Genomic DNA, 18,577 nt, shown 5'->3' with positions numbered 1-18,577 from the left:
TTTTTTTATTTTAATTTCTTTGAGCTATAATGTTTGTTACACCAAGTACACTAAGTTCCATATAGTTTTAGTTAGCTATAATAACCTTGATACGGACTAAATCATGTTGATGTTTTATTTTGTTGCCACTGTTTGTTTTTGTTTTTGTTTTGTTTTTAATTTATGTTTTGTTGTTTGTATAGTGTCCTTGGGTGTTTTGAAAGGCGCTTATAAATATAATGCATTATTATTATTATTATTATTAACTTTTTGCCTATGCTGCTGTGCTGTTGTGTCACAATTCCTGGCAGCACCTGAATGCACCATAATACCTCTGGTTGCTCTCACCGTGTCCTCCTCATAGACATCTATGGTCCTCCTCTTGTCGCATATTGATCCAGCTAGCCGATCGTTAGCTTTGTGTCAGGATGGTGTCTGTGGCGTGTCACTGTTTGTCCGTAGTTTCTGGCTAAAGGTATCTGGCATTTGGTGGCTTTAATGTTCCGTGCAGCTAATTTAAAAACCATCGGCAAAGCGGGAACCGGCTGGTAGGTGGTCTTTGAAATCACTGAGACGTAACATATTGTTCACGTCCTCTCAACTCTCGTGAATCAGCCAGCTAGACAGCTAAAGCTAGCTATGCTAACTGGCTAGCAGCACAGCTCGTCTGACCAGCTAAGGGTTTCTTTGTTGTTTATTTTCAGGCGACAGTCGTTAAAATAACCACAATGCAAGGCTGTGACTCTTCACTTGTTCCTTGTAGTAGTTAGTTGATTATCTTCAGTGTTAGTTGGACGTTTGTTGTAATTCATTTCGCTAGCTAGCGAGATAACGTTAGCTCATGAAGCTAACAACATCCAAAACAAGCTAAATAAAGAAGAGTAATGTCAGTGCCAATACCAGGGGAGTTTGCAATCGACATCGCAGGCTCTTTAATCAGACCTCAGAATATTTGTTAACGTAAGTATGACGCAGGGAACTCATCGAGTGTTGTATTGAAGTTTACTCGACGATAAGATATGAAAAATATGTCATATCGCTACATTGTTAAAGTAATCGCCTAAGTCATTTTTTTGTTTAAATTGTTTGTTTTTTTTGCCTAAATCATCTCCTCATGACGCCGGACACCTATGGTAAAATCGCCTACATCCTCAGTTGATCAGATCATGTGATTTTACCCCTTTAAGATAATGGCCTATGTCAAAAGTGTGACTTAAGTGGATTTATTATGCCTAAGTCAAAAATAAAATGTGACTTAGGCAATTTTTTGAACATGCCTTTGTGACTTAAGCAAGATATGGTAACACTTAATTTTGAAGGTGTTAACGTATGTTGCTTAAGTCACAAAGGAAAATTGCCTAAGTCATTTATTTCTCTTAAGTTACATCATTTACACACTGTTATTACTATGCCAATAGCTATCCTTTGTTACATCCTTTTTAGGTGAAATGATCAATAAATGTCATATGTTACACTTTTGGTGAAGTTTTTTGTGTTTCCTGCAAATCATGAAAAAATTAGTTAGGCGATTATTTTAACAGGGTGACGATATACGACTAACTACAGCTAGCTATCTGTCTGCTTTTCGGTTAATGTGAGTTATATGGCTGCCTGTAAACTAACGTTGCTAATGTCAGTGAGAATCTGCAAATCATTCCTACATACACACACGCACTTCGACTTTTTTTATGGCTTGTTGTGCCAGTGAGTAACAGCACCCGTGGGTGTCTTGCACATACAGCTGATAGCTGCAATAAAACATAAGTTGCCTTCTTAAATGCTTTTAGATGTCCAGGCTTGCATCGAAATGTGCTAAATAGTATCTTTTTTTCCCTCCACCTCAGGCACTTTCGCCGGACGATGGACGAGCTGGTCCATGACCTGGTGTCAGCATTGGAGGAGAGCTCCGAGCAGGCTGCCCGTGGTGGCTTTGGTGATGGAGGGGACCATGCACTCGCTGTGGGCTGTTTGCTGAAGAGGCAGGCTCGGAAGCGGAGGGGCAGAAAACGACGCTCAGATAACCCACACCCGCCTTGGGAGACGGGCCACCTCAGTGAGGGATCAGAGTCCAGTGTGGAAGAACACAAGGTACAATCTGATGGTTTCTTCACTCAGGAACCTCCCAAAATAAACCCATGTAAACAAATCAACTGAAAGGGCATTGAGAAAAGTTAAGACATCCAATAATGTTGTCTTTCTCATCCTCTTCTTTTGGAAAGTGCAAAAATTGGTAAACATGCTAAAAAGTATGTATATTGAGGATATGGAAAAAATTGTTTTAAGCCTCTGGTGCTTTTTACATCACATTTATTAAGCTGATGCCAAAGCCACTTACAATGAGTGCATTCAGCCATGTGGGTTCAACCCCAAAAATGCAAGAATCATGCAAATACGCAGTGCTGTAGTACGCGAGTCTGATCTTTTTCAAAGTCTTGTACTTGTCTCTTCTGGTACTGGTCTCGGGCTCTGCTATTGAGAACAAATCAAGTTGTTCCTGGCTGCTGATTGGGAATCAGTTGTACTGTTACAGTTGTGTGTTTCTTGATGGATAATTCTACCAACATGATGTGTTAGATTAGTTTGATGTTAGAAGATCAGTCATGTTCAGAGATTATTTCTGTCCATCCTAACTCCTTTGTCACTATAGTAGCATTTTGAAAGACACTATTGCCTATAATAGTCTGGAGTCTGTTTGCTCTGGATTAGGTCTTGGCTTGGTTTTGACTGCCTTTGGGCTTTAGGAAACTGATATCTATAACCACACTAATCTGTCGATACTCTCTTCATGTTCCTGATATCCAAGAGCAGAGAACCATTAATCCTTTTGCAACTTGAGTATGCTGGTCTCCACATGAAGTTGGAATTGCCCATTTAGTCCAGATTGCCTGCAGTTTAAGTGCCAGTTGTCTGATATTATGAGTTTCGGATCTTAACTTCCTCAAGTTTCCTCAATAACAACCTGTTTTAAATGGCTCAGTTTTACATTTCGCCTCACTCAAATATCGCTTTGGCCCCGTTAAGATCCTCAGGTTTTTTTTGTCTTTCTTAATTTAGCATCAGAATCAGCGTTTGGTATTTACCACATTGATGTTTGTTGCAGGACTACCGTGCCAGTACCGGGGGTGTCTCTGCTGCCAACAGCCATGCACGTGACAACAGCGACTCGGATGAACAACTTGGCCCCAAACGGCGCACCCTCCTAACAGCTGACACAGGCCGAAGCAAGCGGCCGCTTTGGCCAGACGACTTGGGTGTCCTGGGGTCCGCAGAGGGGACTCGCAGCCTTCGACGGAGACGTAAGGTCAAACGGATGGCTGTGGACCCACCTGCGGAACCAGAACCCCCCTCCTGCACCATGTTGGGGCCCCCACCTGTCCCCAAAGCCCGGGTTGGCGCCAGGCCGCATAGACTGGGTGTTAGCGAGGGCAGGGGTGCCATGGAGCTCTGCGGAGGTGGACTGATGGGGCCAGGGGGAGGGAAGAACAGGGTGAAGAAGAGGAAACTGGCTCCCAACAGGCTTGGGATGGAGGCTACAGATGAAGGGGTGGTGGTGGAGAGTGAGGACCCCATTTCTTCTCCAACTGAGGGGTCCAAGGACAAGATGGAGTTGGAGGAGCAGAAGGGCTCAGATGAGGACATGAGTGACAGGTGGTTAGTGTTTTGACTTTTCCTTTATTTCATTCCACGTGTTCCCAGGAGTTGCATCTTGCCTCTGTATGTATGAGTGTGTGATACTGTAGGCCAACAGGTAAGGACACTGTGTTCTGAGTAGGGCATGGTCAGTTTTATCATCTTATTTCCTTACTGGTCAGTAAGTTCCTGATTTTAAATTAAAATTTTCCAGATGTACTTTTACTGCTGCTTTTGTTTATACAACATATAACATTTAAAAACATTGGCTTCTTTTATTAAATTAAGTTAAAGGGGGTGTGTAGGAAAACGTATTTAGGAGGTATCAAAAAATATCTTTCTGATATAAGATACCTGAGCTTGTATTTGAAGCTCATTGGTGCGAATATAAAAGAAAACTTCAGTAAACCCCGCAGTGTGTTTGAGCAAGCCAGATTTCCTTTCAGTATTAGACAGCAATTGATTTCTTTTTGACAATCTTTTCGCAGGAAAACTATGTTAATCTTTTTCTATTTTCAAATATTTCTTTTTCAGTGAAACCAGCAGTGTCAGTAACAGCAGTGATGGAGGGCTCTACACCAATGATGAGGGGAGGCAAGGTAGGTTTTTATTGGTCAACCCTACAGGACGTATACAAATTATGAATCTCAGCCAATGTGGTCGTCAATATGGTTCTTGCAAACCTAAAAATTTTTGCAACATTTTTTGATGAATTATGACTATTTTTTAAATCTTTTAGATTTAAACATTTTTTTTTACAGAAGCATTTGTCACATGTGATACATTCGAGGGCTGTCGGAAATGTAAAAATCAGACTATGGTTTCTGTTTTTACAGACTCTGGCTATGATAAATGGTGTAATTTCGATTATTTTTTAAAAAGAAAACATGGCTTTCAACTCTATAGTGGGTCATAAGCTTAAGATGTTCAAGTATTTTATACATTTGGTGGAAAATCCACACATGTCACAGAAACAGTGGCTGCTATCAAACTCTGAGACCTAATTCCAGAGCTTGATTGCTCATGGCGTCTCTGTGTTTGGCCTGATAATGGCTGTTATGGCTGTGGTTTGAATTTTTTGTCTGCTGTCTCAAAAGCCTGCAGATGTCACTGTAAATCTGCATGAGCACATTTTCAGAAGTTAAACAGAGTTTTAGAGCCACAGAAGAGCTCCCTTTATCAGCCCTGACCACCGCAGTTTTCAAAAAAAATTCAACAGTGTTGCAAGCATAGAAAAATGTGGATTTGCACAATTAATGCAATGCTCATTATCCCGAGGTCACATTTCCTGCCTCTGTCATTTCTCTCCCAGCTGATGACGAGCAGAGCGACTGGTTCTATGAGGGCGACCCGGGCTCCAGCTCAGCGCCAGGTGGTGCATGTGCGATAGCAGGAGTGGTTCCTTGGTGGGAGAGGGAGACCGGGTCAGAGGAGCTGGACCTGGCTGTAGCTGACCCCGTCTTCAACAGCATCCTCACTGGATCCTTCCCCCTCATGACTCCTGGAGGACAGAGAGGTAGGCTGCAAACATTAACACCGTAAACTTAAAAACAACAGCCCAACTGTTAGGAACTCGGACACCACAGTAAATGTATTTCAAAGTTGTTGTTGCAGTCTCACTCATGACCAGCAGGAGGCAAAGGCATATAAAGGCATTGTCCAACAGCATGAAGTTAAATAAAAGTAAATAGAGGGAATCAAATCTACCGACAGTGCAGTACCTCACAGAATGCAGTTAAATGCTAAAATGATCAAACTGATCTTACAATTTAAAAATTAATTCCTTGAGTTTTATGCTGACGAACCCGTTATGTGTTTGTCAGGGTTCCAGGCCCGGCTGAGTCGTCTCCATGGAAACCAGCAGGCGTCTCAGGCGGGGCTGCAGGGCAGCTCCAGCCAAGGCTTCAATGACAGATTGGGCAGACAAGCCCAGGACTCCCATGAGTGAGTCCCCATCTTTTTTTACATTGCAATTAATACTTTTTATTTGCTTTTCACTTTCTTTTTATTTGTGGTTTTCATGCTAAAACAAAAAAGGAACGGTAATAGTACAGAGATACTATTAACATAGGCCATATATAAGTGTGCAGAAAAAAAAAAATCCAGTTACAGCAGGTTACATTCCATGCATTATATAGTCCGTTTCCTCCAGACTTTTATATATTGATCAGAATGTAACCTTAAGGAAAAGGTTAGTCTCTCCATGCAGTTTATTTTGTCAACTACTGCAAACCAATCGTCACTTAAAGGCGGGTTTACCTGCAGCCACTTCCATGTAATGAATTTCTTACTTTCAGCCAGAACAACTTTGTAAAGATACTTATCTTGGGCCATGAGAATCTTGCCCAGTTATAATAAGACAAAGACTTTGCTTTTAATTGTTTCCTAATTATATAGTCTTGTATGTATTTTTTCCAGTAATTATTGTTCATGTTAATCATATATTTGACTTCCAATCTGTTCTTATAATTGAGAAACATTTTAAGTTATTGTTTATTTTATGGGAGGTGCCACACATAAAGACTGCAGCCACCTGCGAGACAGTTTTCATCTAAAATCAATTAAGTTTAATTTGTCTTAAAATGTGTTTGCATAGTTGGCAGACAGCAGGCTGAGGTAAAATAAGACAAACAATAACAATGTCTCAAATTAGTATTAATACAATATAAAAGCAAAGTGAACTGGAACATATTTCATACTGATTTCATCATTTCATATCATATTCCATATTTGTCCCTACTCAATTAAAAGTATTAAATTGTAAAGTTTCTGCACTACAAATGCAATTTGGTTCCAAAGTTAAAGCCTAAAAAGGTCCTTGGATTTCAGTAAAAGTGTCTGTGATGGACAAGGGCCAACAGTTCACTTACAGCCAGACATGATGATAAATAGCAGTTTGGTTTCCATCTCTGGAACGCTGCCCTGATGGGAATTTGAGAGCCCTAATCACAGCTCCCGACTAAGTATTTTTGACCACCTTCCCCAAAAACAATTTTAACCGTCCTGAAATGAATATGATCAAAATGTTATTTACTTAAGTAATTATCAGCATTAATTAATGACCTATAGACAAAAGGTCACACTGAAATATACAGGATATTTTTTGTTAATCCAGATTATAATTGAGTTAACTATTTATTGTTTTATATTTAGAATCACAATTGTTTTTAATGCCAAGTAGGTTTTTGCATACAAGGACTTTGCTTTGGTGTATCAGTGCATAAGAACAAAGTGCTAAAATATACATATAGATTAAGGCAAGTAGGCAAGTAAGGCAAGTCAAAAAAGCTTGAAGAATAGAAAAACTCAACATAAAAAATAGTTAAAAATATAAACTGTAGAAACAACATGTTAGTTAAATGAGGGAAGGAGCTGTGCAGATTTGCACAAAAACTTCAGTTCATAATAGTTACATACACTTAAAAATCATAGCAGAAGTACGTCAGTAGTGTACAGGTACTGAAGTACTTTTACTCATTTGAAGTACTTTAATATTTACTGTGAACTTGTTGTGTTGTCACATTAAACTGCAGTTCACTGTTTAGCGCTTCATGTTCCTCTGAACCTGCGGTTTGTTTAGGCCTGTTAGCTGTAAGCTCCGCTATCTCCGTTAGCTTGTTAACCTTACACTGCAGGACTGTGCTGCACACTGCCTGGTAACGGCTAAATAGCTCTCCCTCTGATAGTAACTATTGTAACCGCATGAGAAGACACACTCTGTTGTTGTCAGCGCTCAGCCCAGTTTGTCATTTGAAACTAGATGGTTTAACATACATGCATAAAAATCTCCTCCCCTCTCCACAGGCCTTGGTTCGGCTCGAGGAGAGAACACGGACAGGTGAATCATGCTTCTTTACTGTTTATTATTCCCTTTTTAAATGCAACATTTTGATTCTCATCCATTTCAAGCACCTCTGTGTCAGTTTTGAACATACCAGTGTTTAGTTTTGTTTTTTACTTGTCAACTGCTTGAACATTAACTTTAGTTTTTCCTTCACTGCCACTTCAGTTGCATTGGGACCCGCGGTCAGACAGAGGGCACCGGAGAAGCTGCTCAGTGAAAACAGCCAGCAGGTGAGAACAACACTTTAAGTTAAAACACCAGTGATTTATGACCAGAACCCGGACTCATTTCCTTTGATACCTGTTTTTGTCTCTGCTGCAGTCTCATCGACACAACTCCCCATTGGTTTCACAGTATTAAATGGTATTTTTAAAATGAAAACGAAAACTTTCCACAGCGTTATTTGAGCTAAAACTAATGCTCCCATATTTTTGTCTCGCTTGGCTGGTTTTGCAGACAGACCAGCGGGCACCTCGGCTCTCTGTGTACAGGGGATGTCAAGCGGAGGCGAAAAGCAGCCCCCCTCGGTTCCACCGCCCCCTCAGGTATTGGATGCAAACCTAGCTACTACCTAACACACCATCTGGCACTTTTTACCAACTGCCCCTTTTATTGTATTTTTGGCTTGCACTTTCTCGCCTGCTTTCCTCCCCCTCTTGGTTGAGCTCAGTATGTTCACCAGCCGGCTTTCCTTATTACCTTCTGTCTCGCACATACACTGATGTAAACACAAGGGACTGCGATGAAAAATGAGGGTTTCACTAGGCATTTTAAAAAGAATTAATTGAGAGAAGGGAGTCCCTCATCCTTCATATTGCTCCCTCTCTCCTCCTTTCGCATTATTAAAGCGCGCTTTAGCTCTTAACCCCCTTTCCTCCTAAGCTTTGTTGGACAAGAGTCAGCTGGCTGGTCATGCTGTCAGAGCAGAGAAACTGGATTAGCTCTTAGCAAGTAACACTTGTATCACCCCCCCTCCCCCAAACCAGTCTTTTACCTCTGGGCCAGTTGATGCTTTTGGAGGAGGAAGGACAAGGTAGCAAAGCCTAATACCCCCATTATCATACACGTATTCTGAAGCCATGTCCCAACATACAACTTAGGATCACTAGATGATAGACGTAAGTCTTTGGTAGCAGGAATATGTAAATTTCATGTATTATAGATGCATTTCTATTGTCCAAAGTAAAGGAAAATCAGTGATGTGTTGCAAATATCAAAGCCATTCGATAGCCACTACAGACACTATGCGGTGCTAAGGAACAGCAGGTGCCGAGTCAACCTCGCAGCAGGGTGGCAGCGAGAGCCTGCCAAATTCACATCCTGACAATTTGGCTCGAACCCACCTGGAACTCTGAACCACCATGCGTGCGAGTGTGCGGCTTTGCCCTGTGCAGATACAAAATCAAGGCGGGATTACAGAGGGTAATAGGTCGGCATCTGTGACTGGACCGTCAGCCTTCTGGAAGGGCAAGAACAAAATGACTAGATAGACGCGGCCGGAAAGGAAATGTGGCTAAGTCGATTACCATGTAACTAAGTACTTTTTCTCAAGAACTGTACTCCAGTACAGTTTTGAGGTACTTGTACTTTATTTGAGGGTTTCCACATATGTAATTCCATCATTGTACTTCACTGCATTTAGCTGACAGCTTTAGTTACTTTTCAGGTGAAGATTTAACATGATAAACATTGATTTTAAATGATTACACGTGTTTATAAATTAAACCACATAACAGTATATTTAGTAGTTAAAGTTAGTCCTACCTGGACATCTGTAAAATACAGCTTGCATAATGCATCAATGATTATAGTCCAATTATATATTTGATGGGGGGGTCATTCTGGCTAATAGTAGTACTTATGACTACTACATTTTGATACTTTTAGTACATTTGATGCTGATATTTTTGTACTTTTACTTCAGTAATTTCTGAATGCAGGATTTTTACTTGTAGTGGAGTAATTTCACAGTGTGGTATAAGTACTTTTACTTAAGTAAGAGATCTGAATACTTTTCTATTATTAAGTTTTACAGAGCTTTGTTAAGCTTTTTTGGACATTTTTATAGGCACCATTGGCAAAGGACATGGCTATTGCTACATAAATTCTGTACTACCAATTAGTTTAAAGTAAAAACGACCGTCACTGTGACCTCATGTAACAGGTTTTTGTTCATAACTCAAAAATGAATAGTGTAGTAATGTAGAGTAATGTGGAGTAATGTAGGTACACAACTCAAAATATGTAACATAGGTCTAGTCATTTTTAGATATTTTAATATTGAAATTTTACATATTGTACCTTTTTCAAGTAAAATCTTTCTTTTTATTTTCATGGTCAGTTAATCTATTAACATTAAAAACATACTCTTTACATGTTCTTTTGTTGATGTCTTCAAAACCCAAATATATCCCATTTATGATGATGCAAAAAAGACCAAATCCTCGTGATTGTGCAGCTGGAACTGTATTATAGATATATCTACACTTCACACCCAAGCTGTTGAAATGTCCCTCCTGTCTAACCTGTGACCTCGCTTTTCAGGAGTGGTGGGGGAGAGCGCGCCTCCCATCCCTGACACGAACATGGGGAGCCGCATGTTGCAGAGCATGGGCTGGAACCCGGGGATGGGCCTGGGTCCAGACGGCCGGGGCATAACCGAGCCCGTCCGGGCGATTCAGAGACCCAAAGGCACAGGTCTAGGTTTCAACTGAACACCACCTGGTTTCTGGATCCTGAACCTGCAGCAGACTGGGACACGATGCCCCGAGAGCTACGAGGAGAGAGGGAGATGAAATGCTCCTCGGGGCGATGAACGATTAAAAGACGGTCCAGAATAATCCAGGCATGTGGGTCATAAGAAGGGAAGGAATGAGGTTGTCCTAGCAACAGTCAGTGATAAAAGAGAAACTTTCCCATATTGGGGAAACTGCGAGAAGCCTGGGCTGTCCACACAGAGAGAGAATGATGTGTGAAAGTGAACCAAGCAGGAGAAAAGGGCATGCTAACGTCCTCTCAAGAAACTCCATGTTGGAGAAAATAAATGACACTGAAGCCTCATTGTTAGTGTGTTAAGCTGGCATGCTCCCTCAGCCTTGTTACCTCAGACTCCATTGTTACTGGCTGCAAGACTGGGGTAATGATGACCATATCCTGAGCCAATGATGACAGTGTGGTTTGTTTTCAGTCAGCGGTATTGGTTAGTGAATTAGCGATAAATGGTTTTGTCCGATATTGCACAAGAAGACTATTCGAGTAGGCCATACCTCAAGATTTATTTTAGGTTTCTTTTAAGGTAATGATGGAAGGGTACACTGTACGAATTTGTGTTGGAATATCTAGATCTTATTCCCACCTATTTTTATTGTTCATTTAATGGGAAAAGTCATGTCATCAGAATGTTTCTATCTGTCCAAAAAAAGATAAAAAAATCAAACTAACAATTTTCCCTTTATTTAGCACCACTGTGTATGCATGTGCAGCTATGGCTGCTGCAGGTTCTGCTCATGTTTACTAAGAAAACACACGTGAGGTTAAGTCTTGTGGACCTGCTAGAATGCCCTATTTAACCAAGTTTATTTAGGTTTTATCCTAAAAAAATGTTTGTTCTGCAGACTGCAGGATTTAGCCTACTGTAACAATGCTGAAGTATGAAGAAAATCCAGTTATAAAAACTAATACATTTAGCTCATTTTTACAACAGAGTATAAGGCTGTTTGGGTTCAAATCCTTTTTTTAAAAAGGAGCAGGCTAATATTCTGTAGAAAAAAATCCAAGATTAAAGACGCAAATTTACAAGAAAGAATCTTGAATATTCCTTGAGCTAATAAAGTGCATGGCAAATTTCTTCAGAGTTCTGTGACTTTAGTCTCAGAGAAGAGAGTTTTTTATGTCACAAATGAATGACTTTATAATATCAGGAATATTCAAAATATTTGTTTTTGGAAATTTGTGAGAATATTGTGAAATTTACCACTTTAATCTCTTTGAATATTGCCCCCTATCACATCTTTGTAATGTTTCATTTTTATTTACCTACAATGGTCCTTATATGCTGTTGTACATTTCAGTGTCTTCTGAAGTTGGAAAAAAATAAGCACTATTGGTATCATAATACACATATAAAGGTCCTAATTGCTTTTCATTTACTGTTCCTGATCAGAGCTTCTCTCACCACTGAGGGAGAGTATTACACTGTGCTTGAGGTCTATTGAGATAGAAGTGAAAATACCCGTGTGACTGTGCAGGTCCTTTAACTAAAAGCAACAGAAGAAAGCACCACTTTAAATTCTTTAATTAGTTTTAGACCCATTATTGTTTACTTAACTGTGGTATTGTTACTTGTGTTTATTTAGGCTATTATTGGGTTAATACCACATATCTGACCTGCAGCCATAGATTGTCCTGAATACAGATGATTGAAATTATTTTAAGTGCAGGTAGAGTGCTAAAGGTCTAGACAAACAAATGAAATTATGAAAATAAAATGGTGCAGGAAGTTGTACTGTAACAATATTTGTTTCCTCGACTTTGTTGTTGTCACCATGGACTGATGGTCTTTTACCTCACTAGGCCTGTTGAGAGACGTGACAGAAACAAGTATTAAACTCAGAGACTGCCTAACTAACTGTGGTACTTTTTGTCCTATTGGGCCAATCCCAACCCCGTATTTCATCAGTTGGAAAGAAAAGAGATGTCTGTAAATCAGTGGATACATTTATGTGAGAGTCAAAACCACACAACTGTCGCAAAATGACTTGTTTCACCATCAGAATTGAATCTGATAACAGTTGGAAAGTTTTAAGGAGCCACACAACTGAATTATGACTGCATTCGAGTTAGCTAAAGGAGGGCTAAATTGGAGCTGGCGGAAGTCTTGCGCTTTTTTCCCTATGAGCCCCACACTGCTGATCCACAGAATATCAGGGCATTTCACACACAGAAGTCAAAAGTTTTGGAGTTGGAGGCCACTATAGGGGCAGACTATAACCCCCTGGTTTTTGATATGCACTTCTTAAAGAAATAGTTAGAAATTTTGCCAGAGTAGTGGATGAAAAAGACAAATATGAAGCTAAAGCCAGCAGCCACTCAGCCTTTTTAAAAAAATGAATTCCTCTTTTCAAACCGAAAAATAAACGACATAAACAACAACAACGTAGGCTAGATGCATATACATATACACACATTGTATACAGATGTACATATAAACATAGACATTTACACACACACAGTTTATATAACCCTATACATATACATGCATCTGCCCCGTCTAAGTATTGAGATAAATATAAGTCGACTTAATATTCAATATGCATTTCCTTATATAGTTTTGGTCCGAAAAAGCTTAGTATAGCTAAGCTTAGCTTGGCAATTAGCATAAGCACTGGGAATGGGGAAATGGCTGGCCTGGTTCTGTAAAAATATAACAAAGTTTAACTACCATGACATTTTACAGTTTACTATTGAGCCTGTTACAACTTTGTTTAATCAGTATGAAAACTGAAGTATGCGTATAAATATGTGGTTTTATGGGGAGTCACATAATTGAACCAGACGCGTCCTGATTAACGTACGTGATGCCACAACTCCATCAAAGAAATATGGCAAAAAACAACAATTTCCTCTTATTTTTTATTAGCCACCATGACTTATATACCTTTAATAACCCAAATCAGCATTATTATATTGGCCATGAGAATAATTGGGCAGGCAAAAAATGTTGACCCACGTCAAAGACATTCTTTTAAAAGCAACTCTGCTTCTACAGCTGCAAACCGAGATCTTTGTTATTGTTTGAAGTTAGTTTTACACAGTTGGTTACAACTGTAAAATCAAACCTGTTGAAACATATTTTAAATCAGGTGGTGGTAGGCTGATTCATGCCAGTAAACTAACATTTGAGCCTCTCATGACATCAGATGATTAAACACAATTAAACTTTCTAGTTTTGACGGTTCTTTGGTGCACAAACACACTTTTTTAAAATCCATAACAGCCAATAAGAACATGCCCTCTAAATATTTCCAACTCTATCAACACATGCATCACATTCACATGCTGACTCAACATCGCTGAAATATGATGCTCTCCCTGTCTCCCTCCCTCCCTCTCCTCTCTCCCTCTCCTCTCTCCCATCTTTGCAAGGCTGCAATAGAAATCCCTCCTCTGTATCTATGGGAATACAGGAGCGCTGTGTGTCCTCTACCCTCCCCTCTACTCACCACCTCCCTCTGCATATAAGGGAGCGCCCCCCACCCCCCACCCCTCTCCCTCTTAGACACACTTTCTGTCTGACACACTCTCAGGACTCCCCTGCGAGCAAGCGAGGCAGGTAGGTAGGTAAACTCAGCACTGGATCAGAGTGAGACGCTGAGCGGAGAGAAAGAGGGAGAGGGGAACGTGTGTTTATGTCTTTGTGTGTGTTGGGAGTGTGTGTGTGTGCTGCTGCATCGCTGAGCTACAGAGACCGGAGGCGAGGAGAGCTGGAGCGTTTGTCCTTGAGACTGACTGACTGACTGACTGCAGCTGTAGAGCGGAGGACCAGCCATCCAGCCAGTGGATGAAACTGACAGTAAGTGCTGAGCAAAAGCAATAAGATGAGCAAATGGGAAGAAGTAGACGCAGGCTTCTTTTAATTGCAGCAATGTGTTTTTGTTCCTGTCTGCTTAGAAACAGTCCAGTGTGGTGTTTGAATGGAAACAGAGGTGCGCACAATGTGTGTGTGTGTGTGTGTGTGTGTGTGTGTGTGTGACCAGGTGAAGGTCTACTCTGCTCCCAGGTGAACTCATTTCTCAGGCTTTTTATTGGCTCCCATCAATACTTGCTTTTCAGCCTGTGTGGGACTTTTTGTCAGCAGTTCAGTTGCAATAATTCAGCGATTAAATTTGTCTGCAGCAGTGTCCACTTTGTCTTTGTGTGTGTGTTGTCTAGAAAGATGTCAGTAAACATAACATGACATCTCCACAGCTCCTTTCCTCCATCCCCACCGCTTCTGTTGACAGATCGATAGTTATGCATCTATAATTGGAAATCATCATTTATGGCGAGCCTCCAAAGCGTGTCATTATCATGTGTAATCTTGCAGAAAATTACATTTTGACTGGTGTACCTTGGTGTGGCCAGGAACCAGTGGACTGTGCTGAGTGGGCTGAAGGATGACCGGAAGGTCTGGTTACTTACAGGACGACCCCAAAGCCTGGTGAAGGGTGATGTAGGGTGAGGAAGGGTAGGAGGAGGAGGAGGAGGAGGAAATGGTTCTGGTGGTGTCACATTTTGCCTAAAAAAGGAAACCTCAGCGGTTCCCCCGTGGGTGCATCTGTATGGTCAGATAAAGGAATGGATGGTGACGATTTAATCATGGGTTGCAATAAAGACACAATAAGTTGACTGTGGTGAATAATCATCAACGAGCTTAACTAAAGCCAGAAAAAAAACACATTCCTGTCCAAACTCTTCAGCTACAGATGCTTCGGCACCCTTTTGCGTCAGTTTTGAACACATCAGGAACGTGTTGAGTCCAAATAAACTTCTGTCTTCACAGGAAATTGGTAACTTCAAAAGATCAGTGTTAGGCTTAAAAACAGCTACTTCCCCATTTTACCACTGGGCGAAGCATCATAGACTGTATATGATGATGGACGAACCTGGTGGCTGGCTGCAGTATAGGTCATAAACCCTGCCACCTAAAACTCCATGTTAGCAGATGGGACATGAGCCAGGATAAAAACTCACAAAGTACACATCAAGTACATTTTCACCAAGGTGATTTCTGTCATTTTAGGAAGTTGTTATGTAATGTCATAATTGACAACTTGAATTCTGTGCAATTTTGGGTATAGGCACTTGATTCTGCAGCTCACCACTGCACAGACTCTGGCTTCAAATGACATCACCAGCCCAACATGACAGCAGCCGTATCTGGGATATTTTGGCTTAACTTTTGTACAGTGGGAGGAAGTGGGGACACACCAACCATTCTTTATAATCTTTGGCCGCAGTTACACATGTTGATGACTTATATCAACACTGACTCTTGGTTTCATACAGGGACACAAACAAAGGTTGCTGATTTGCATCTTCAAAGTCAAACAGACAGCTCACATTTTCAAAATGTCCTATAAATAAACAGTCTGAATAGTTCAGTCCCAACAAACTTTTGTATGCCGTCTAGTGTTCAGCAAATTAATTACACTGCCAATTATAGCTGGAGATCGGTAGCTCCCTCAGAGGTACGTAGCTTGAGGCTAAATGTTTGAAATGTGGGAAACAATGCTCTAGACTACAACGCTAAAAAAAAGTCGAAAAAAATCGTAATAATAGGTTGCCACAATGCCAAAAAAAATCAATAATTCCTGTATTTCCCCAGTCAATGATAAATTACAAACACTGATGTGACTGATTAAATTGTTTTCTGCATAATTTGACATCATTGTAGAGAAATAAAACATAGAGCCTGATTTGAAAAATACAAGAATAAAGAAAGAAAGAACAGACTTAATGTAACCTGTATTGATGCAGGAGGACCTTATCATTTATGATGATCTTATTCAAGGTTGTTTGTTTTTTCACATAAAAATATGTAATCCATAAAAACATTTTTTTTATCTAACAAAAGGTAAGGTGATGTGATTCCAATATCTTTTAGTGCCATTTTAAAAGCATATTTTGATGATTATCAGAATTGTGAATCACAATTATTTTGGCCACTACTCTAGTGACGTGAAATGTTCATATGGTCACATCCCTAATGGCGACTCGGTGTGAAGGATTATGAAGAAGAAAGGAAGGGGGTGATGGAATCAGAGAGAGATAGACGAGCTCTCTGCGGTGCGAGACGTGTCGTGAGCTCAGACTGGCTCACCTGTGGAGCTGCTGACAGAATGTGTTAGACCACGTTAGAGGGGTGGCTAGATGGATGGGGAGATAGAAAGAAAGCCGGAAGGTGAATACATAAAGCTGTGGTCGACTTTTTTTTATAACCAACATGACAGGATAGCTCTTTTAGTCTCTGTGTACGTCTGTGTTGATTTGTTTATTGTAGACATGCTGACAGTCAGCCAGAGGGCTAAATTTGCCACCTGTAGAGATAAAAGTGATATGATGAGATAGACTGCATGCTGTGTGTGTGTGTGTGTGTGTGTGTGTGTGTGTGTGTGTGTGTGTGTGTGTGTGTTTATGTGAAAGTGTGTATAATGTCCCTGACATCAGCAGTAGGTGTGTGTTGCTGACTCCCAGGATTTTATGTGTGTTGGGCCCGCACCGGCAGCTCCCCACCTGAGACGTGTCTGGGAACCAGGTGTGTGTTTATGTGTTTATTTGTGTGTGTCTGTGTGTGTGTGTGTGTGTGTGTGTGTGTGTGTGTGTGTGTGTGTATAAAATGGGGGAACTTGTGAAAATGAATGTATATAAACCATATCTGTTCAAATTAAGTAAAGTCCATTATCCTTTTCGTCCTTTGCTAAAATAAAAGTACCAACACCAAAACATAAAAATACTCCAAAGTAAAAGACTGGCATTTATAATCCAAAAGTAAATGTAGTTGTTTTTCAGAAAAAATGGTTCTGACGTTCTGATATACTATACTATACTGACGTGTCTTTTTTATTGTGCATTTTTTTCTTTTTTTGGCAAAAAATGTTCACACACGATACAAAAACAAACACACACATATTTACATGATATTATCAAATGTGTTTTATTACCATAACAATATAACATTTTAGAATATCACGGTTATCGACAATATACTGGTCACAATATAACAATATACCGATTAAGTACCATTCATATGAGTTCATGTAAGTATTTAACTTATGTGACCTACCTTACTTGTGCAAGTTATGTAACAAACATACTTGACCCAAACCGTGACTTTGTAGTTTTATTTCAAATCCCAATGTTCACAAAGTAATCCGGGAGACAATAGACTATGTTTCTATTGAGAATTCAGTTTCATTGTATAGCAATGTAATTTTTAGGGGACAGTGGTGGAATTAGAAGTAAAATACACTGAGTAGACAGAAAAAATCATAATAATATATTATTAAAATACAGAATGACAATATTAAGTGAATAAAGTACAAACATTAATGAAAGATATGGATCATAGAAGACCTCCTCTACATCTCAAAGACCTGGGGAGAAAAAACTATCCATGTGGAGTTAACTCAAGGACACAATTACTCCAGAGGCAGAAGATGCTCCACCTTTTTTTCCCCCCATCTTTGATTCAAACACTCAGAGAAACTGAACTAAGTCTAATGAGCTTGCGACCAGAGTCTGACCCGTTAATCCAATACAGGTTGTTGAGAATATGAAGGGGCCATGCTGCAGTAATCCATATTATGTTGTTAGGATAGGCTTGGTTACATAATCACTCTAAGAACCTCCAGATGGGCACCTGCCACAAGACAACATGGTATAATGGCCGCATGGGGGAAACAATGAAATGCACTCCACTCCATAATCAGAGTAAACTTCAGCCACATTACAGCTCCATTAGAGCCCTTAACAGTGCTTTTAAATAATCAGCCCTTATCAAACTTGAGCTGAGGCCAAGCCAGGATGCAGCACTGTAAAAAGCTGCTGTGAATGTAGAAGAAATATGTCCACTAGGGGGCAGTCCAGCCAAGAAATTAGGGCATGTAAACCAGCTGTGAGAGCCTGCAATTCTACAGGGTTTCTCTGTGCATTTAATCTCAGATATTCATAAAATGATCTCAAATTAGCCCTAATGAAATCCTGCCCGAGTGCCTTCCTGTGCATATGTGTTTCCCAGCACTGACTCACTTCCTCCCCACTGGGACCGTAAGATGTCCAGATAAGTGAAAACCATTTAAAGAGCATTGACCCTCTGAGGATAGCGGCAGCAGGTCGCAGTAGCTCTAAGTGACATTTCTATGGTTACGTTGCTTTAAGCTTCTCCCAGAGGCTTTCTAAGGTTTCTGCGATGGACGTGTGTGTGTGTGTGTGTGTGTGTGTGTGACCTCTGATCCCTGTACAGTGTGCAACGGATCAATACAGTGAAACTGATCCTTTTCCAATCTGTCACTCAATCCATCATTTCATGTATCATTTCCCTCCCATTCATCTATTTAAAGGCACAAAACTGTACAGCATGCAAAC

The 18,577-nt window shown here is 40.3% G+C and overlaps 1 protein-coding gene across 3 annotated transcripts; it reads left to right on the top strand.

The window, feature by feature from the left end:
* The first annotated feature begins 333 nt into the window (after window positions 1-333).
* gpatch2 (G patch domain containing 2) lies at window positions 334-10,896 on the top strand. Of its 3 annotated transcripts, none has more exons than XR_009396135.1 (10): window positions 334-527; window positions 1,824-2,067; window positions 3,080-3,630; window positions 4,144-4,208; window positions 4,922-5,125; window positions 5,433-5,553; window positions 7,414-7,447; window positions 7,619-7,683; window positions 7,775-7,998; window positions 9,998-10,057. XR_009396135.1 is itself a non-coding variant. In XM_059356717.1 (10 exons), exons 1-10 carry the CDS (start codon window positions 478-480, stop codon window positions 10,165-10,167), a joined length of 1,590 nt encoding a protein of 529 aa, XP_059212700.1. In that variant the 5' UTR covers window positions 334-477; the 3' UTR covers window positions 10,168-10,896. The 3 variants fall into 3 exon arrangements, 2 of the variants coding, with proteins under 2 accessions (XP_059212700.1, XP_059212699.1); XM_059356717.1 differs by having other exon boundaries at window positions 3,080-3,627; window positions 7,910-7,998; window positions 9,998-10,896; XM_059356716.1 differs by having other exon boundaries at window positions 7,910-7,998; window positions 9,998-10,896.
* Window positions 10,897-18,577: the final 7,681 nt, after the last annotated feature.

This window comes from Centropristis striata, chromosome 18, assembly GCF_030273125.1.
Source record: "Centropristis striata isolate RG_2023a ecotype Rhode Island chromosome 18, C.striata_1.0, whole genome shotgun sequence".
Taxonomy (NCBI): domain Eukaryota; kingdom Metazoa; phylum Chordata; class Actinopteri; order Perciformes; family Serranidae; genus Centropristis; species Centropristis striata.
This window is presented reverse-complemented; position numbering and strand designations above follow the sequence as displayed.

Coding starts and splice junctions, on each gene's coding strand:
- gpatch2 (XM_059356716.1), top strand. CDS start 478: ATGTTCCGTGCAGCTAATTTAAAAACCATCGGCAAAGCGGGAACCGGC. Junction 3,631..4,143: donor GAGGACATGAGTGACAGGTG/GTTAGTGTTTTG, acceptor TTTCTTTTTCAG/TGAAACCAGCAGTGTCAGTA. Junction 4,209..4,921: donor CAATGATGAGGGGAGGCAAG/GTAGGTTTTTAT, acceptor TTTCTCTCCCAG/CTGATGACGAGCAGAGCGAC.